This window comes from Danio rerio, chromosome 21 (genome assembly GCF_049306965.1).
Source record: "Danio rerio strain Tuebingen ecotype United States chromosome 21, GRCz12tu, whole genome shotgun sequence".
Lineage (NCBI taxonomy): Eukaryota > Metazoa > Chordata > Actinopteri > Cypriniformes > Danionidae > Danio > Danio rerio.
Window position 1 is genome coordinate 49,073,164 of NC_133196.1, and position 20,768 is coordinate 49,093,931.

General features: G+C 38.2%; 1 protein-coding gene across 3 annotated transcripts in view; it reads left to right on the plus strand.

The window, feature by feature from the left end:
* Positions 1–20,768, plus strand: part of fstl4 (follistatin-like 4) — a 269,047-nt gene that overhangs the window by 65,264 nt on the left and 183,015 nt on the right. The window contains 2 exon segments of one of the 3 annotated variants that reach the window (NM_001031843.2): positions 82–168; positions 11,323–11,449. In NM_001031843.2, the coding sequence (NP_001027013.2) occupies positions 11,333–11,449 (117 nt within the window). In that variant the 5' untranslated portion in view covers positions 82–168; positions 11,323–11,332. 3 annotated transcript variants of the gene reach the window in all.

Genomic DNA, 20,768 nt, shown 5'->3' on the forward strand with positions numbered 1-20,768 from the left:
AGAGAATGTGTGTGTGTGTGTGTGTGTGTGTGGTAATGAAACGGTGTGATCTGGAAGCGCGGGTCACTCAGCTGAAGGATGGAGTGAGCGCGCGCGCGTGTGCCCGTGAAGAGTCTCAGGATCGCGCATTTCTCGCAGCATTTCGGTCTCGGCGCAGCAACTCGACAGGTAACAGCGCTGTTTCTCACACCATTCCGCGGATTTAAGACTCCACCGATCTCCGTGTGGACCGGATTTCTGCCGGTCGTGTGTGTAAGTGTGTGTGTGTGTGTGTCAGTGTTTAGTGCGTTTCTACATATAGACAGCAGCGGGAGCGAGCATGAGGACTATAGTTAAGCAGATACACCAGCACTGGGTGACTGTTCTGCCGGTTAGTGGCTCAAATTGAGGTAAAGTTGGTTTTATTTTCACACATTCAGACTTTCACCTGATTATAATTTCAGTAAAGTACTCTAAATAGTGAAATCATATAATCAGGCAATGACTATTAAAGTACAACATTGTTGACAGCCAATTAAACAGTGCTAATGTTGTTTTGAAGTCTTCTTGCGTGCTATTTTGGACACAATATTTAATGTATCATGGTAAACAATATAGATATCGTGTCATAAGTTGTGCTTATAATAGTATATCATTATAATTAATCTCTGTTAGACTTTTAAATTCTGCTATAGTGTTTTATTGAACGTCAAAGTCGGAATGTGTGCATTTAAAACCAACTTTACCTCAATATTAAACCGCATTATACAAGCAGGTATATTTCAGATAGACTTTAACCACAATTGATTTGTAAAATAAGAGCAAAACCTGCCTTAACCTGAATTATTTTGCCTTATTTAACGCGTGAACTGTATTGTATCATGTGCGCTGGTTCATTGTTTATCATATAGGTTTTGACTTGTTAATTTAGTTTGAATATTTAGCTTAAAATAGAGTTTTTAATCGCTTTATAGAGTTTTTAAATATTTTACCATAGCAATAATTAAACATTCATTCCATAAAAGATGGGTTATTTTAACCCAAAATTGTGCACAGAGCTTGAAATGAACCAGCCTGTAATTTCTTAATCATTATTTCCAAAGGAAAGTGTGTTATTTGAATACGAACCACAACATTTGATGATATTTGAGCTATAAATTTAATGTTAATAATAAAAAAATGAAGGCAGTGGTATGTTTTGTCTGTAATTTACCCAAATGTAGGTTGAAATAACCCAGCGCTTGGTGGTGTTGTTATAATAGCTGCACGCTTGTGTTTCTATATAAGCTGCTTGTGCATTCTGATAATACTGTGAATATATATGCATTTTAGATTAACGGTGCTGCTATTTTAATTACATTATGCATTAAAAAACATGTTTAAACTTGTTTGCAATTAAACCATATTTCACAAGAGGAAAGGCCAAATGTAGAATATTGCGCAAAGTAAAACAATCTTACATTTTACACTTGTAAAACTGTGGTATTTAATGCAGTGTAAACTGTGTCTGTTTAATGTGCGTTGTGTGTGTTTGCTGTTGTCTTCTGTTATTATTCGCAGTGAGAGGTCAGTTTTGTTGAATATGAAGTCATGATGTGCACTTTGTGTTATTGTTATGATAGGTCAGATATATATTAGTGTTATACAATCAAAAATGTTTGATGCGTCATCACTGCATTTTGCATTTCATTAAAAAATTTCACCGTAAATATGTCAGTGAATGCACAATGAAAAAAATGGGAAAAAAGGTCAAAACCACGTCACTTCAATCATTGTTTGTGTTGTTGATGCACGCTGTAGAACAAGATTTACTGTACAAAAGTATTAAAAGTAGCTATTATACGACCACAGACATCAATTGGGCTAATTGAGAAGACTTTGCAAAGTTAATAACGCATTATTCTTAATCTCAAAGCACAGCAGCAAAACTAAGCACATGATAAATACAATGCAAAAAAATCGACATTCATTAAAATTAAGCATAAACAAATGCAGCAACTTGTTGAAGTGATGCAGGTTGCTCTCATGTCTAAAATAAGTATAATATCGTATAGTCTATATACATAATGTGAAGTTTACATGGAGACTGATGGAGTAACAGATGAAAAGAAGGACTACTGTATATGCAGAGTGCAAAATTATTCACCCTCATATGCAATATTTATTCTTTGCCAAATATTTATCAAGTGGTATTTAATAGATTCAGGAATTTTTCACAGTATTTCCTCTAATATTTTTTACTTCTGAAGAAAGTCTTATTTGTTTTATTTCGACTAGAATAACAGCAGTTTTTAATTGTTTTAAAGCCATTTTAAGGTTAATATTATTCGCCCCTTCAACAATATTAGTGTTGGATTGTCTCCAGAATAAACCACTGTTATACAATGACTTATTACCCTAACTTTACCCTAATTACCCTAGTGAAGCCTTTAAATGTAACTTTAAGCTGAACACTAGTGTCTTGAAGAATATCCAGTCTAATATTATGTGCTGTCATCATGGCAAAGAGACAATAAATCAGTTATTAGTGATGAGTTATTAACACTATTATGTGCAGAAATGTGTTGAAAGAAATCTCTCTGTTAAACAGAAACTGGGGAAAATTATTTAAGACTAAAAATTTAACAGGAGGGCTAATAATTCTGACTTCTACTGTATATAAGAAATAGTTAAGACAATACCTAACTCTTGCTGATTTTGATTGTAATGTAGTACTGAGCTGCTTTGGAATGGTAAATATTGTGAAAAGGGTTGTACAAATAAACTTGAATTGAACTGAATAGAGAAATGCTGTGCTGAAATGTTAATTTAACCGTTTGTATTGGAAGCCAAAAGGTTATATAGCCACAATGAACTAACCTAAATTAGTTTACTCCAGTAAAACTCATGTTCTGAGATGAAGTACACTGTAAAAAAAAATACCAGTTTCTGTATTTAGTGTGGTTTGCGGTTGTAAATTGCATTATGGGATGTAGGCATGGGACAATAACCGTTTTCAAGGTATACGGCAGTTTGTAAAAGTCAAGGTCTTAAAACCGCCAACATTTTCTACTATACCATTCCCAAGGTATGTGCAACATTTTCCAATTCATAAATTGAAAATACAAATTATAAGTGCACAAAACATAATTAGTAAATAAACATACACAATTCGTAAATTCAAAACACAATTCAAAAACACACAAATAATTTGTAAATACACAAAACACAATTCGTGAATACACAAAAAAATTGTTAATACACAAAAAAATTCATAAATACAAAAACAATTTGTAAATACACAAAACAATTCGTAAATACACAAAACAATTCCTAAATACACAAAACAATTCCTAAATACACAAAACAATTCCTAAATACACAAAACAATTTGTAAATAAACAAAACACAATTCGTAAATTCAAAACACAATTCGTAATTTCAAAACACAATTCATAAATACACAAAACAATTCGTAAATGCACAAAAAACAATTCGTAAATACACAAAACAATTTGTAATTCCAAAACAATTTGTAAATGCACAAAACAATTCATAAATACACAAAACAATTCATAAATACACAAAACAATTTGTAAATACACAAAAATATTAGTAAATTCACAAAACAATTTATAAATACACAAAACACAATTCGTAAATACACAAAACAGTTCATAAATACCTAAAACACAATTAGTAAATACACAAAACTATTCGTAAATACACAAAACAATTCGTAAATACACAAAACAATTTGCAAATACAGAAAACTATTTGTAAATACACAAAAGACAGTTCGTAAATACACAATTTGTAAATACACAATGCAAATTTAGTAAATTCAACACACAATTAATAAACATAAATGCACACATACGATTCAATTGGGGAAATATTTACGTGAATTGCACTGTGCATGTCTGGGTTTTATTTTTGAGACTGCTCTGGCTCCATAACCATCTCACATAAAATGCAGTGATGAGTACAGGGTTTTGCATTTGTAATCGTGAAGCATGCAATTCAGAATCCTGTGAGCCGTTGAGTGAGGCAGTGTGTTATGAATCTAGCAGATGTGAATATAGCTGTCATATTGACTGTGATGTCTTCATGCAGAGCGCAGGATTGTCTTTCTCAGCCTCAGTTCTGCCAGTCCGTATGGAGATCTGTACCGTATAACTACAACAAGACGCTTCTCAAAATGTCACACCAGTTATTTTTACCCTTTCTAATGCGTCTTTCTGTCGCATCCAACCAGAGTTGGATTGTGATGATGGCAGATTTTATTGTAATGATTAATTGTTGAATGTTTTATGAGGATATGCAGTATTATCCTGATGTTGACCGAAATAAGAAAAAAGATTACTTTATTAGGGATCATAGCCAAAAATACTTAGTAGGGCTGGGTGATATGACGAATATTTCATATCGAGATGCAACTAATCTCATATAATAATAATAATAATAATAATAATAATAATAATAATAATGGTATATATCACTCTAGTACCACTTGTGTAAATTCAATCAATTATTAGTTTCTAAACCTAAGAGTTTTGATTACTCATCTCTAATAACTGATTTCTTATCTTTGCCATGATGACAGTAAATAATATTAGACTAGATATTCTTCAAGACACTAGTATTCAGCTTACAGTGACATTTAAAGGTTTAACTAGGTTATTTAGGCAAGTTAGGGTAATTAGGCAAGTCACAAATCCCCCGAATGGCATCACAAGATCACTCTGAACCACCCGAATGAAGCCAGACAGATCCTTCAGAGTTCCCACAATGGCGGGCAAAAGATCCTGCTGAATTTCCAGAACGGCAGGTGCCAGATCCACCCGAATGACCAGAGCCACCACCAGAGCTGCCACCAGATTTCCATGAATGGCCAGAGCCTCCCCCTTGAATCCCACGAATGGCCAGAGCCTCCACTCGAGTCCCACAAATGGCCAGATCACCACCAGACTCCTATGAATGGCCAGAGCCGCCACCTGAATCCCACGAATGGTCAAAGCCACCAACTGAGCCCTACGAATGTCCAGAGCCACCACTTGAGTACCACAAATGGTCAGATCACCATCAGACTCCCATGAATGGCCAGAGCCGCCACCTGAGTCCTACGAATGGCTGGATCGTCACCTGAGCCCTGTGAATAGCCAGAGTCTCCACTCGAGTCCCACAAATGGCCAAAGCCACCACCTAAGCCCCATGAAAGGTCAGACCTGCTACCTGAAGCCTCATTCACACTACGAGCGACTCGCAGCGGCATTGACAAGTGACGGAGTTCAACGGAGAGTGAGAAGCCGTCTTTCGGTAAATCCCACGAATGGCCAGAGCCACCTCCCGAGTCCCATGAATTGCCAGAGCTGCCACCAGAAATGCCACCTGATTCCCACAAATGGCCAGAGCTGCACCTGAGTCCCACGAATGGCCAGTGCAGCCACCCGAGTCCCTCAAATGGCCAGAGCTGCCACCTGAATAAACTCAAATCTGACAGAAACTAAAACTGCTGAATGGAGCATACATTAACCTAAAATCCATTCATTCATTTTCTTGTCGGCTTAGTCCCTTTATTAATCCGGGGTCACCACAGCGGAATGAACCGCCAACTTATCCAGTAAATGTTTTTTATGCAGTGGATGCCCTTCCAGCTGCAATCCATCACTGGGAAACACCCACACACACTCATTCACACTCATACACTACGGACAACTTAGCCTCCCACGCGAACGCAGGGAGAACATGCAAACTCCACACAGAAACGCCAATTGACCCAGCCGAGGCTCAAACCAGTGACCTTCTTGCTGTGAGGCGACAAAATTAATTTAATAAAATTATTACAACTTGATCATGACTACAATTATAACACGTTAAATAACAATAAAATAATAAATAGGCATTCGCTAATAAATCACCCAAGATTAATAAAAACTTTTTGTAGTTTACAGACAATTTAGCCTACCCAATTCACCTGTACTGCATGTGTTTGGACTGTGGGGGAAACCGGAGCACCCGGAGGAAACCCACGCAAACACAGGGAGAACATGCAAACTCCACACAGAAACGCCAACTGAGCTGAGGATCGAACCAGCGACCTTCTTGCTGTGAGGCGACAGCACTAACTACTGCACCACTGCATCGCCCCCACGTTTAAACTATTAAATAAATAAACTATTAAATAATAAATAATATATTGAATTATCAAATATTGATGTCTATTTTGTAGGTGTTTATTTGGACCTGTGGATGTCATTAGTGTTTTATTAGTTGTTGATTGCACGCTAATCCTGCCAACTCCATCTATAAATCAACCCTAACAGCGATGCGTCTCTAAATAAGCCTATTTCTCCAAATTACTACAAGCAGTTTTCCATTTTCATCTGGGTTATGTCAGAAGAGCATATAAGCGTCTGCTAAGCGGCGTTCGTTTATGTTGCTAATATTCACAGAGAGCAGCTGGAGCAGATTTTAGCTCCTGAAATCTGTTGTCGGTTTTGTCTGTTTATGTAAAGCCAGATATGATTAGCATAAAACTGAATTATTTGATGTAATTACTCATTTCTGTCTGTGATTGTGTAAGATGATGCTAGTTATCTGAACACAAAACAACAGCTGCTGTGGCCGATAAGCATGCAGAGAAAATTATTAATTAGTAACCTTGCACCATATATACACGATAAAAGAAATCGAGATGGATTTCTCTGTGTTCAAAAAGTCACTGATTAAATATGTTCATGTTTTTGTTTTGTTCTTCATGAGTCTTTGTGGCTTGACTGGGTTATTAATAAAACTATTACCCTGTTAACAATTCCCTGTAGATTCTACAGTAGCTTACTGTAAATCAGTTGCTGTAAAAATACTGTTTACATTTACAGCACCATTTATCTGGCTCTATAAGTATTTACACTTGCATATACTTGTTTTTTTTCTTATATATAATATACTTTTTTTTACAATGCAACTTTAAAATACAGTAGCATACCTCATAGCTGTCCTAAAGTACAGTACAGTTTATATTACTGTAATATGCAGTGTTAATAGTGTGAATTAAAATCACTTACCTGAAATAGAGTAAAGATGAATTGGTCTAATGTAAAATATGCAGTAAAATTTGCTATTTTAAGTTGTTGCCAAGCTGATATTTCTTATTTTTATTTAGTTTAAAGAAGCATTGTTCGCCGAATGAAGGAATAATCAAGCTAATTGACAAAAACTTGCATTGCTATATTTAGTTTGCTTTTTGCAGTATGAATGGAATTGGATGCAGAGCATGCAGAGAAAATGATTAATTATTAACCTTGCATCATATATACACGGATTTCATTGTGTTCGAAAAGTTACTGATATTCACATATATTTAATCTCTGTGAGTCTTTGTGACATGCCAGAGTTATTAATAAAACTATTACCCTCATAACAATTCTCTGTAGTAACTTACGGTACTTACTGTAAATCAATTACGGCTAAATACTGTATTAACAGTACTGTATGGCTTTACTGTAAAATAAACAGTCATTTTCACAATGCAAGTGGGACGAAAGTAACAAAGTGATTTTCTGGAAACCCTGACAACATTTGCATCGCTCGCTTAAGATCTTACAATATGTTAAAAACTCAGCTGCAGCTGTGTTAACCCACACATCCTCTCGCTCTCACATTACTCCTGTACTTCAGCAGTTACACTGGTTGCCTGTTAAGTCACTGATTTTGAAATTTTGATTTTAACTTATAAAGCTGTTCATGGTTCTGCACCTGATTATATATATGACCTGATATCTACCTCCTCTTCCTCCCGCAATCTACGTTCTGCTTCGAGGCTCACCTTGTATCAGCCCTGTTGCAAACTTAGCAGCATGGGAGGCAGTGCATTCTCTTATCGAGCCCCTAAATTGTGGAATGCTCTCCCCACAAATATCAGAAATGCCAGTTCCCTTTACTGTTTTAATAAACTTCTTAAAACTCATCTTTTTATTATTGCTTATAACTTATGAGGCCTTCTTTTAATATGTATATTTTTATCATTATTATCATTCTTACTTTTTTGTGTATTTCATGTTCTTCTGTGTGTTGATGCTCTTGTTAGCGCTTTGAGTTTGAGAAAAGCGCAATATAAATAAAATGTATTATTATTATTATTGTTGCTATTTTTATTAATATTATTGTTATTATTATTATTGTTTTTATTATTATTATTATTATTATTATTATTATTATTATTATTATTATTATTATTATTATTATTATTTCCAGGCTATAAGAGCACATTTAGCATGCAAAGCCGACAAGAAAATGAATGAATGAATGGATTTTGCATTGTTGGGTTTCTTCTGAAACAATTTATAGAATTGAAATTTGAAATGAAAACACAGTTTAATAATTTTTTTTTTACAAAATAAAGGACAAAATATGTTTGCAATTAATATTAACAAGTCAGATATACAGTATTTAAAATAAACAAGATTAATCTAGTAAATCTAGCAAATATTGTTTTGTTACTTTTGTCCCTGCTGACGGAGTCAAAAGTACACTGAAAAAAAATTATTCAAAGATGATTCCTTGGATATACTCAATTTTTTTTACATTAAGTGGTTGTAAACAATTAATTTGGGCTGAATTTAAACAAACAAATTAAGTTAAACATTATTAAACTTAATTTGTTTGTTTAAATTCAACACAAATTGTTTGCAACAGTTCTGCATGCAACACCTTTTTCAGTTTGCGGTTTAAAAAAGTAACATGCAATTCATGTTTACAGTGAAATTACATTGAAGTGGTTCTACATTTGTTCAAAACACCACCTGATATTGACAGAGCACACTTACAAGTTAGTAACCACAGCAGAAAAATATTCACATTATCTTTTAAAAACAGCTTTTAATGAAAAATGGAAAATTCCCCATTCTATTCTACTCCCCACAGTATAATACAGTGCAACTTACAAAAAACAGTGTAACTTAAAATCACTTACCTGAAATAAAGTAAACCTTAATGGATCTATTTTAAAATATGCAGTATTTTAGGTTGTTGCCAAGGAGATTTTTCTTATTTTCATTTAGTTCAAAGAAGTGTTGTTCGCCGAATGAAGAAATAATTGACCTTCAGTATGTTTTTGCCACATCCAGTAAATAAAAACCACCTGTTTCTCGTACTTCTTAATATGCAACTATGGAGCACATTATTGCTGCTCTGCTTTTCCATTTGCTTCCAGTAATAAAAAGATAAATGTAAATGAACCGAAGCAACCAGAGGAGAATTGCAGCAACTTACAAACTCGGATTCAAAGCACAGAAATAGATGAAAATCAGACATTAGAAAATACAATTATACAAAACGGTGAACTGAACAGCGTTGATGCGGGGAATAACTACAGCAATGACGAAATTCTAAGAACAATTCAACTTGTACAGGATGGCTTTTTCAAATTTGACCTGATCTGGAAATAAATAGGCGTATAGTAGGTAGTGCTGTCGGCTCACAGCAAGAAGGTCGCTGGATCGAGCCTCGGCTGGGTCAGTTGGCATTTCTGTGTGGAGTTTGCATGTTCTCACTGTGTTGGCGTGGGTTTCCTCCGGGTGCTCCGGTTTCCCCCACAATCCAAAGACATGTGGTACTGGTGAATTGGGTAGGCTAAATTATCCGTAGTGTATGAGTGTGTATGAGTGTGAATGAGTGTGTGTGTCGATGTTTCCCAGAGATGGATGGAAGGGCATCCGCTGCGTAAAAAAACATGCTGGATAAGTTGGCGGTTCATTCCGCTGTGGCGACGCCGAATTAATAAAAGGACTAAGCCGAAAAGAAAACCAATGAATGAATGAATTGAAATACATATACAGTAAAGTATGCTGATGTACTGATGATCAGTTAAGCAAACTCTGACTTAAAGTTACTTATATTCAACCAGCAGGTAGTTTTTTTTGTTTGTTGACGAAATGACCCAGGCTTCTTCCGAAAGATAATGAGACGATGCACCATTTTACCATTGTGAAAAAAAATACAAATTCTCGGCTCTTATTTACATTTAAACAAAAACTTTACCTGCTGGCATGGTGGCTCAGTGGTTAGCATTGTGGCCTCACAGCAAGAAGGTCGCTGGTTTGAATCCCGGCTGGATTAGTTGGCATTTCTTTGTGGAGTTTGCATGTTCTCCCCGTGTTGGTGTGGGTGCTCTGGATTCCCCCACAGTCCAAACACATGCGCTGGGGTAATCGGGTAAGCTAAATTGGCCATAGTGCATGTGTGTGAATGAGAGTGTATGGGTGTTTCCCAGTGATGGGTTGCAGCTGGGCATCCACTGCGTAAAACACATGCTGGATAAGTTGGTGGTTCATTCCATTGTGACGACCCCTGATGAATAAAGGGACTAAGCCGTAAAGAAAATAATTTAATTTAATTTAATTTAATTTAATTTAATTTAATTTAATTTAATTTAATTTTATTTTATTTTATTTTATTTTATTTTATTTAATTTTATTTTATTTTATTTTATTTTATTTTATTTATTATTATATAAAGTATTATCTTGCACAAAAAATATTAACTTAATTTAAATTTTTTGAACTAAAAAAACTAAACAAACAAACAAACAATCAAACAAATAAATAAATAAATAAATAAATAAATAAATAAATAAATAAATAAATAAAGGAAATAAGTTAATTTTTGTTTGTTTGTTAGGTTGAGAACATTGGTGTAATTTGTTTGAGACTTAAAAAAACATTATCTTGCAAAACACCAAAACAAAACAAACCAAAACAAATCAAAAGGGACTAAGCTGAATGAATGAATGAATGAATGTATTCAAAATTGTGTATTGTTTCTAGAGTCCTGTATTTGTTAATGCATGCTCTGTCGATGCTAAGGAATTTAATAGAGATGCTCATATTGTTAGTAGTATTGGATTAGATTAGATTAGTAAATAGATGTTTTGCAAGTGTATGTTTTGAGAGCAGACGGCGACTCCTGCATTCAATAAACAGCAGCTATTCAATATTGATCAGTGTTTCCTCCAGGCATCGACTGTTTGAGATGCTGCAGATTCACATAATGTTGTGTTGGAGATGTTTCCAGCGTTCAAAGCAGAGATCTGACAATTTATTTCCCAAATGATGCTTAGCAGATTCAGGAATTTCTCACAGTGTTTCCTCTAATATTTGTTCTTCTGGAAAAAGTCTTATTCGTTTTATTTTGGCTAGAATAAAAGCAGTTTTCAATTGTTTTAAACCCATTTTAGGGTTAATATTATTAGCCTCTTCAGCATTGCCAACAACACTGGTGTTGAGAAGGGTTTGTTGTTGTTGTTTTCTGTAAGTTCTGTGCGTTCATGATGCTGATGGTCTTTATGTTTTCATCTCTGCACAGACTGGCGCTGATGGGCTGCCTGGGTCTTTGGGTTTTGTCCGTCCTGCTTGGAGCTTCTCTGTGGCTGGTGAATGGAGCCGCTGCTGGAACTACAGCGAAAGAGCTTCAAGAAGGACTTCAGGACACAGTAGGTTCATTTCTCTTTTCTTTATGTTCTGAAATTTAGAGATTTAGGGTTTGAGTACCCATGATGCCGTAGGGCAGGGGTCACCAATCTCGGTCCTGGAGGTGTCCCTCTAGGGTTTAGCTCCAACTTGCCTCAACACACCTACCTGGATGTTTCAAGTATACCTAGTAAGACCTTGATTAGCTTGTTCAGGTGTGTTTGATTAGGGTTGGAGCTAAAATCTGCAAGACACCAGCCCTCCAAGTTTGGTGACCACTGCCGTAGGGATACATATGCAAAATTATTAGCACTTACAACAGATTGACTAGTATAGTTGTAGTGTTGCCATAGCAACTGTAGAATCACCACAACAGATTGACTTGTATAGCTGTAGTGTTGCCATAGCGACTGTACAATTACCACAACAGATTGACTATTATAGTTGTAGTGTTGCCATAGCGACTGTGGAATCACACAGCAGATTGACTATTATAGTTGTAGTGTTGCCATAGCGACTGTGGAATCACACAGCAGATTGACTAGTATAGTTGTAGTGTTGCCATAGCAACTGTAGAATCACCACAACAGATTGTCTATTATAGTTGTAGTGTTGCCATAGCGACTGTGGAATCACCACAACAGATTTACTTATAGTTGTAGTGTTGCCATAGCAACTGTAGAATCACCACAACAGATTGACTATTATAGTTGTAGTGTTGCCATAGCGACTGTACAATTACCACAACAGATTGACTATTATAGTTGTAGTGTTGCCATAGCGACTGTGGAATCACACAGCAGATTGACTAGTATAGTTGTAGTGTTGCCATAGCAACTGTAGAATCACCACAACAGATTGACTATTATAGTTGTAGTGTTGCCATAGCGACTGTGGAATCATCACAACAGATTGACTATTATAGTTGTAGTGTTGCCATAGCAACTGAAGAATCACCACAACAGATTGACTAGTATGGTTGTAGTGTTGCCATAGCGACTGTGGAATCACCACAACAGGCTAACTCAAGTACTTGAATATAGAAAAAACACTCCAGTATTTACTGTAAATCGCTATAGTATTTTTTAAATGGGCTCTATTGATCCTGCATTGCTCTATACGCTACAGCACATGTTAAATCATTAGCGCTGATGTCCCAGCAGGTCTCAGATCAGCCGGTGTTGAGTGTATGGGCGTGTGTTTGAACACAATGATCTGATCAGCTGATCTGGGACTCGCAGCTACACTCTACATCTGCTTTCCACATGACATTTGCAGACTGAAGAGCCTCGTTACAGGCTTTATTACTCCTCAAAGAGGCTGGAAAAGTGTTGTAGAGCATTAATCCAGTCCAATTGATGAAATATCACTGCTCATGTGCTCTGCTGTGTGTTTCGCAAAGATGCTTTTAATCGTTTATTCGTTTCTGCTTTCATGAATGCCCATGTGCTGTGCTGTATATTTTGTAGGTTTTAATTGGTGATTAATGCCAGTGTTAACTAGGTTACTGCCACCAATGGTGAAACTTGATGGAAATATGACTGAGGGAGAGGAGTTATTTCTAAAGCAGGATTCCTCCTGACCATACCTCAAGAAGTACATGTTACGATGCAATAACATTTTTGATGCTGTGCTCAAAAAAACAAAACACTTTAGTGTATATATATATAGCAAGGACATTTTTACAGTGTGTCTGATAATATTGTTTTCTTCTGGAGAAAGTCTTATTTGTGTTATTTCGGCTAGAATAAAAAAGCAGTTTTTAATTTTTTATGAACCATTTTAAGGACAAAATTATTAGCCCCTTTAAGCTAATTTTTTTTTTAGATAGTCTACAGAACAAACTATTATTATACAATAATATGCCTAGTTAACCTAGTGAAGCCTTTAAATGTCACTTTAAGCTGAACACTAGTGTCTTGAAGAATATCTAGTCAAGTATTATGTATTGTCATCACGGCAAAGAGAAAATAAATCAGTTATTAGAGATGAGTTATTAAAATTATATTGTTTAGAAATGTGTTGAAGAAATCTCTCTGTTAAACAGAAATTGGGGGACAAAATAAACAGGGGGGCGAATAATTCTGACTGCATCTGTTTACTATAATGCTTATTCTAAAGTATTTTCCTTTACTATAAATGACTAGTGTTTTAAATGTGTAACACCTGGTTTTACAGGATGTTATGTTTTAGCTGTGATATACTACAATGTGTTTCTGTTTAGTACAGCATATTGTTTACAGTAAATAACTGAACTAAACTATTCTGCCTCATGTTTCATTGACAGTTGTATTGATCACTAAGATAAGATTGACTTGGATTAAAGTTGCTTCGATTTAAACATGAAAATTGTAAAAATAGCTCAGTTGTAGATAAGCTACTTTTGCCTTGTAGCTTTTAGCTTAGCTTACTACATTTCCCAGGGGGTAGCTTTTAGTGTAGTTAAGCTACATTTTAAGTAGAGTAGCTCATAGCTTAGCTCACTACATGTTTCAAGTAGCTTGCCCAACACTGGTAATAATATAACTTTTGTGTTGTGTTTTCTGTTCTTAGACACCTTATTAAATCGTAACCGTAGGAAAGATGAAAGTCTCATCCTGAAATAAATAATTTGTAAATAACTGCTATAGAAAACTAGAATATTTAAGTGTAGATCACTGTGAAAATATCCATAAATGACCAGCTTTTCATACTTTGTGATTGGTGTATTTGTGCTTTTGGAATGCATTATGGGACCTTGATCTTTCCTCCAATAACTTTACATGAAAATTGAATCATTTATTTGCTTGTCAGACAGTGAGAGTGAAGTGTGTTTTATTTCAAGAGTTCACACTTAGCTGATGATTTACAAAGCTTATTTGGCATGCTGTCCCGGGAGAGAGCCCCGAGCTCAAGGGCTCCTCGAGCCCGGGGCTTCCTCCCGTTGGCAGAGCAAGAAGGGAGCCTGAGCTCGGTGGATCTCAGAACTCCCCTGCCGCTGTAGCTAAGGGAACGTAAGGAATTAGACAAGCTTGATTGTTAAGTATGTTGAATGTCTTTGGATGGTGGGAGGAAACCGGAGAGCCCGGGGAAAACCCACGCGGACACGGGAAGGACATACAAACTCCCCACAGAAACACTCACCGGTCCTATCGAACTAGGACCGGCAGTATTCTTGCTGTGTGGTTCACAGTGCTAACCACTGGACCGCCGTGCCGCCCAATTGCAGGTAAAGGAGGAGAATAGGGGAGGAGGGGGGTTTTCTTCCAAACGAAGATAAAGTGAACTGAAAACTTAGACTATTTATGGTGCCTTAGGGCTCATATGATTGGAAGATTAGTGATTAGCAAATACGAGACTGGACGTGATAAATCATAAGCACGTGATCCTCTCGAAATTAGTTTATGAATAAACTTCACTTCAAGAGTTCACACTTAGCTGATGATTTACAAAGCTTATTTGGCATGCTGTCCCGGGAGAGAGCCCCGAGCTCAAGGGCTCCTCGAGCCCGGGGCTTCCTCCCGTTGGCAGAGCAAGAAGGGAGCCTGAGCTCGGTGGATCTCAGAACTCCCCAAAATGCAGAAATTAATCGCTCGGGACAGCAGCCGCGTATTCGAAGAAAAAACCCCCCAAAAGGCAGGAAATTTAGAGCTATATCCGGCTGCTGGATATAATAGAAGGAAAGAGGTTAAATGCATGGGCATTAATTAGATAGGATTAATAAGGGTGAAAAGAGGATTCTAATAACTCTTGCTGGAGTTAGAGTTTGAAGGAACCCCTGCGGGGGTCATGGTTTTCGGGGTTGAGAAGAAGGGGAGAATAGGTGGTTTGAAGCAGTGAAAAGAGAACTTTGAGTGAATCTTGAGGGAGTTGGAGCTCTAAGTGACCCCTGCGGGGGCCAGAGTAGAGTGAAGGTATGGAGCAGTGAGTGGAGGAGAGTAGCTCTTACGAAAGATGGAGCTTTTGTGAGAGTTAGAGTTTAGAGCGGCCTCTGCGGAGGTTAGAGCTTGAGGGTAGGGTGTAGATAGGAGTGACTTCTGCGGAGGTTAGAGCTTGAGGGTAGGGTGTAGATAGGAGCGACCTCTGCGGAGGTTTGAGCTTGAAGGTAGGGTGTAGATAGGAGTGACCTCTGCGGAGGTTTGAGCTTGAGGGTAGGGTGTAGATAGGAGCGACCTCTGCGGAGGTTTGAGCTTGAAGGTAGGGTGTAGATAGGAGTGACCTCTGCGGAGGTTTGAGCTTGAGGGTAGGGTGTAGATAGGAGTGACCTCTGCGGAGGTTTGAGCTTGAGGGTAGAGTGTAGATAGGAGTGACCTCTGCGGAGGTTTGAGCTTGAGGGTAGAGTGTAGCTAGGAGCGACCTCTGCGGAGGTTTGAGCTTGAAGGTAGGGTGTAGATAGGAGTGACCTCTGCGGAGGTTTGAGCTTGAGGGTAGGGTGTAGATAGGAGTGACCTCTGCGGAGGTTTGAGCTTGAGGGTAGAGTGTAGCTGGGAGGAGCAATGAGTGGAAGAGAGTAACTCTTGCGAGAGTTGGAGCTTGAAGCGACCTCTGTGGAGGTCAGAGCTTGGGGGTAGAGTGTAGATAGGGGGAGATAGGTAGCAGTGAGTGGAAGAGAGTAACTCTTGTGAGAGTTGGAGCTCTGAGCGACCTTTGTGGAGGTCAGAGCTTGAGGGTAGATTGCGGATAGGAGGAGATAGATATCAGTGAGTGGGAAAGAGGATTTGGATAACTCTTGCGAGAGATTGGGGCTCGGAGCGACCCCTGTGGGGGTCAGAGCTAGAGGGTGAGTCATAAGGAGAAGAGAGGTAGTTGAAGTAGAGTGAAGAAGTTTTAGCTTGAGCGGACCCCTGCGGGGTTTGGAGCTTGGAGAAAGAGTCTAGGCGGAAAAAGAATAGGTAACATCGTGAAGAAGAAAGGACTGTGGCCGCTATGGCCGAATCCTGCGAGAGTTGGAGCTCAAGGGGGCCCCTTCGGGTGTCTGAAGAGTCTAGACAGGAGAAACAAGATCATTAGAGGTAGAGTGTAAAATAGATTAGTTGGGAGTGGAGTGTAGAGAAGAAAGGAACGAGAGGCTGAAAAGTAGGGTTATAAGGATAAAAGATTTGGAAAAGTTGGAAGAAGGGAACAAGCACAAATATAATACATATGTACAAACGCAGTAAATGCGCAAAGAACATGTGGATACAAACGTCTGCATCTGTAAATAGCTATTGGTGATTGCAGAAGATGCTAACTGCAATGGCCCTTGAGGGAGTCCTTGGCAAACATGTAAGGGTGCCATGGGTGGACAATTGGGCTTCTGCGGAGTTTGGTTTGGATGACTCTTGCGAGAGTCGAGGCTCTGTTAGACACCTTTTTGAGTTGGAGCCGTGTGAGGAGGTGCTTGGGGGTTGGTTAAAGCCTGTTGGGCTTTCTTGAGGTGGTATTTACTGAGACGTATATAAGATTTGAAAGCTTCAGAAGACCAGCGACCAAGGGTCTGGATCTGATGGTGTGAGAGCCCGTTGTAGTGGCTGCGCCAACCCCGAATGAGTGGCTGGAAAAGGGCTCTGGGAAAAACCTGATAGGCGAAAGATTTCTTTAAGGTGTTTTTGAAACCAGAATCGAGATACTGGACGGTTAGCGTCATCAGTAAAAAGCGGGGCCAGTGGGTTAGCCTCTTGAGATTTTCTAGGCTAAGAGGGTTTGGAATGGGCGTGTAGGTGAAGGAATATTGAAAATGAGGATAGAGTGTCCTCTCTGGAATTAATCTGTTTTGCTTTGTTTGATAAGGAAAGAGATAGTTTCCCTGTCTTGCAAAGCTAGATCTGAGATGGTGGGGTGGAGTAGAGGGTTAAATTTGGATGTAACTGTTAATTCAGAACATTTAAGAAACCCCCCAAAAAAATGCTAGATTGAACATAGCATCTAAAGTGCGGGCTGTATGGGAGGAAATGTAACCTTTACAGAGGGTGTAGATGCATGAGGTAAGGATTTTGAGTGTAATGGGTTGTCTAGCATGGTATGGAATTGTTTGAACGAATTCCATGCTGTGAGGTATGCATTGAGGGTTCTGGGAGCTATTGCTTGTAGGATAAGAGATAGAGAAGTTTGATGAAGATTATGAAGTGGGTGGTTTATGGAAATATCGTTACTGAATAAGGAGGGACCGGCGTTGGGTGAGGGTCTGCTTCCGGGGCTAGTTGCCAGAATATCTGCAAAGAGAAATGAGAGAGAGAGTCAGCGATTTGGTTTTTGCAACCAGGTACATGTTCAGCAATCATGATAAATTGTTTTTTAGCAGATATCCAGATAAGGTGTCTTAAAAATGGCATAAGCGATTGGGAGTGGGAGCGCCCTTTGTTAATGCAATGCACTGTAGCTTCGTTATCGCAGTGAAAGAGAATGCTAGATGTAGACCATTCGTCCCCCCACAGGATGGCTGCTGCGATGATAGGGTAGAATTTGAAGAGGGCTGAAAAACATTGGTCTTTGGAATGGAATTACAATTGGGTTGGCCATGTTGAGACAAACCAGTGTCCTTTATATTAGCCACTGTAACCTATTGGAGGGGCAGCGTCTGTGTATGTGTTGATGTCAATAGGGGATGCAATCAAGTCGCTGTAGAAAAAGGAACAGCCGTTCCATTGCTTAAGGAAAGAGATCCATAAGCAAAGTTCATCGTGACTGGGTTTGGAGAGAAAAATTGTTTCTTCTAAACCATGAACTGTGGTGGATAATTGAAGGAGGTGGGAAATGAAAGGAATAATGTGCATAGCGAAATTTAGATGGCCGAGAATTGGTAGGAGTTCTCGTTGTGTGCACATCTGTTTTTCAAGGAAAATTTGGGATAGAGAAATTATTCGATTGATTTTCTCTTTAGGAAGGGATGCTTGGAATTTATGCGAGTCTAGATTAATACCCAGAAATTCGATTGAAGTACTGGGTCCTTCCGAGATCAGCGAAAACCTGCTGGGTGATCGCTAGGTGTTTGGCTGGAGGAGATGACGGGGGGGAAATAAGAAAATCGTCTAGAAGGTGAATGAGGTATGGTATTTCGTAAATATTAGACAGAATCCAGCATAAAGCTTCTGACATCATGTCAAATATTTTTTGGGCTGCTTTTGCATCCGAAAAATAGAATTGATTTCGCCAATAAATGCCAAAAGGTGCCAGAAGTCTGGGTGGATTGGCATGATTTTAAAGGTAGTGGAAATGTCTTCTTTGGCTAGCCAGGTGTTACGACTGGCTATCTTTATGAGAGAGATCTCTTGATCAATGTCGTGGTAGTTAAGTAAATATTCGTCCAATGGGATAGTGCTGTTAATGCTAGGAAAGGAGCAATTGTGTTGGGACGAAAGGTCGACTACAAGGCGTTTTTGCCAGAACATTTTTGAGTAGCGACACCAATGGGGCTAATGCGCGAGATATTAAAAGGAGGAGCCTTGGAGTTCCAATCATGAAGTTGTTGTCGATTTCTTTTTAATAAGATAATCGACGGTTTCAGGTTCGGAGGTTGCAGACTGCAGGTTAGGACAGATTGGATAAAGTGAAAAATGGAATGTATCCTTTGTGAAGAGGATGTGGAGTGTAATAGGTTGGATGAGGGTCAGCTTCTGGAGCCAGCAGTCATGATCTCTAAAATAGAAAAAACAAAGAGAATCAGAAATTAAATCTTTGCAAAATAATACAAGTATGGCAGACATGAAAATTGTTTTAGTTTATATCCATGCGAGGCATCTTAATAAGGGCATGGGCGGCTGTAAATGGAAGCGCTTTTGATAATGCATGGTCCGATGACTTCATTGATACGATGTGCAAGGATGGTAGGGGTGGGTGTTCGTCTCCTAACGGGATGACAGATGAATGGAGAGCTGAGGACATGGGATATGGCTAGTCTGGTGGTCCTGGAAAACTGGTACCCCTTGAAGACTGAGCATGTGAAGTGATAGTGAAGTTTAAATTTGTATTTATAACAGTCAAGTGGGAAGTTTGTTTCTTTGCCGTTTTCACATCCGACTGACTTGCTATATAATCTTATATGACGCTTGTAAATCAACACATGAGTCGCTAGCGTATTACAATTGGACTTCTGTGCTTGACGGCATAATGTTTTTCAATAGCTTGTTAATATTTACTGGTTGGGTAATAATCTTTTCAGAAGTTAAATGTCAAATGGAATTTTATTTTTTATTTTTATTTATTTTATTTTATTTTTATTTATTCAAAAATTTTTTTTTTATTTTTTATTTTTTTTTTAACTAAATTTACAAGCGTGTCTGGCCTATTCATTCATAAGGTCTTTGCAACAGAGTCAAGAGAGAGGGCGGGACCATCTCCAGTCTTTTAGCTCATTGGATGGAGACGCTTATCTTTACAGCTATTGGCTTAAGGAGTTTCAGTCAGGCCATGCAAAAGGTGCAAAAAGCCTGGCGGCCATTTTGTTGATCAAATTCAAGATTGTTTGTGGCTGGAGCTGCTGCTGGACACATTCCAGCAAACAATCTGTTAAACGATGGATAGCATGTGTACTGCTAGGAGAAGGTGAGGGTTCCGTTTTATTGCAATAGCTTTGGAGTTTTGGCTTATATCTTGCTGGGAAATAAGGTTGAAGACACAGCAGATGCGTTGTGGAGGCTCTTTGAAGTGGAAGGTTTTGGTGTTGTTGTTTAAGCTGTTGATGAAATTGTTGGAGTTGTAGTTGTTTGAAATGGTAGCAATAGTAGTTGTTGTTGTTGTTGTTGCTGTAGCTTGTATATTTTAGCTTGTAGATTGAAGCTTTTAGATTGTATATTGTAGATTGTAGCTTGAAGCACTTGTAGCTTTTGTAGTTGATGAGCAGAGCAGAGCAGAGCGTTCTTCCAAATGAAGATCCTGAAGATTGTAGCTTGTTGCTGCTTTAGTTGTCCATGCTGGTTTAGAGTTGGTTCTTCAACGGAGCTAGCTACGGTGAAGCTGCTTCTTCCAAACGAAGATAAAGTGAACTGAAAACTTAGACTATTTATGGTGCCTTAGGGCTCATATGATTGGAAGATTAGTGATTAGCAAATACGAGACTGGACGTGATAAATCATAAGCACGTGATCCTCTCGAAATTAGTTTATGAATAAACTTCACTTATTCAGCAGTGTGTGTGTGCGTATGTGTGTGTGTGTAAAAGCCCTTTACTTGAACCCCAGAGCTGCGTCCGAATCTTGACCTTCTGCTGTTTTAACACACTCACTTTTTAACACACCGACCTCAAGAAAAACCCTCCTCTCGTTCATCAGACATCCTTAAATATGGATGAGTAACAGTGTCAGCATCCTGTGGACACATTTGTAGACACAGTTTTTACCTGGTTTACATGTTTGATGCCCTCCTCAGATCTTCTCAGTGGCATTTTAC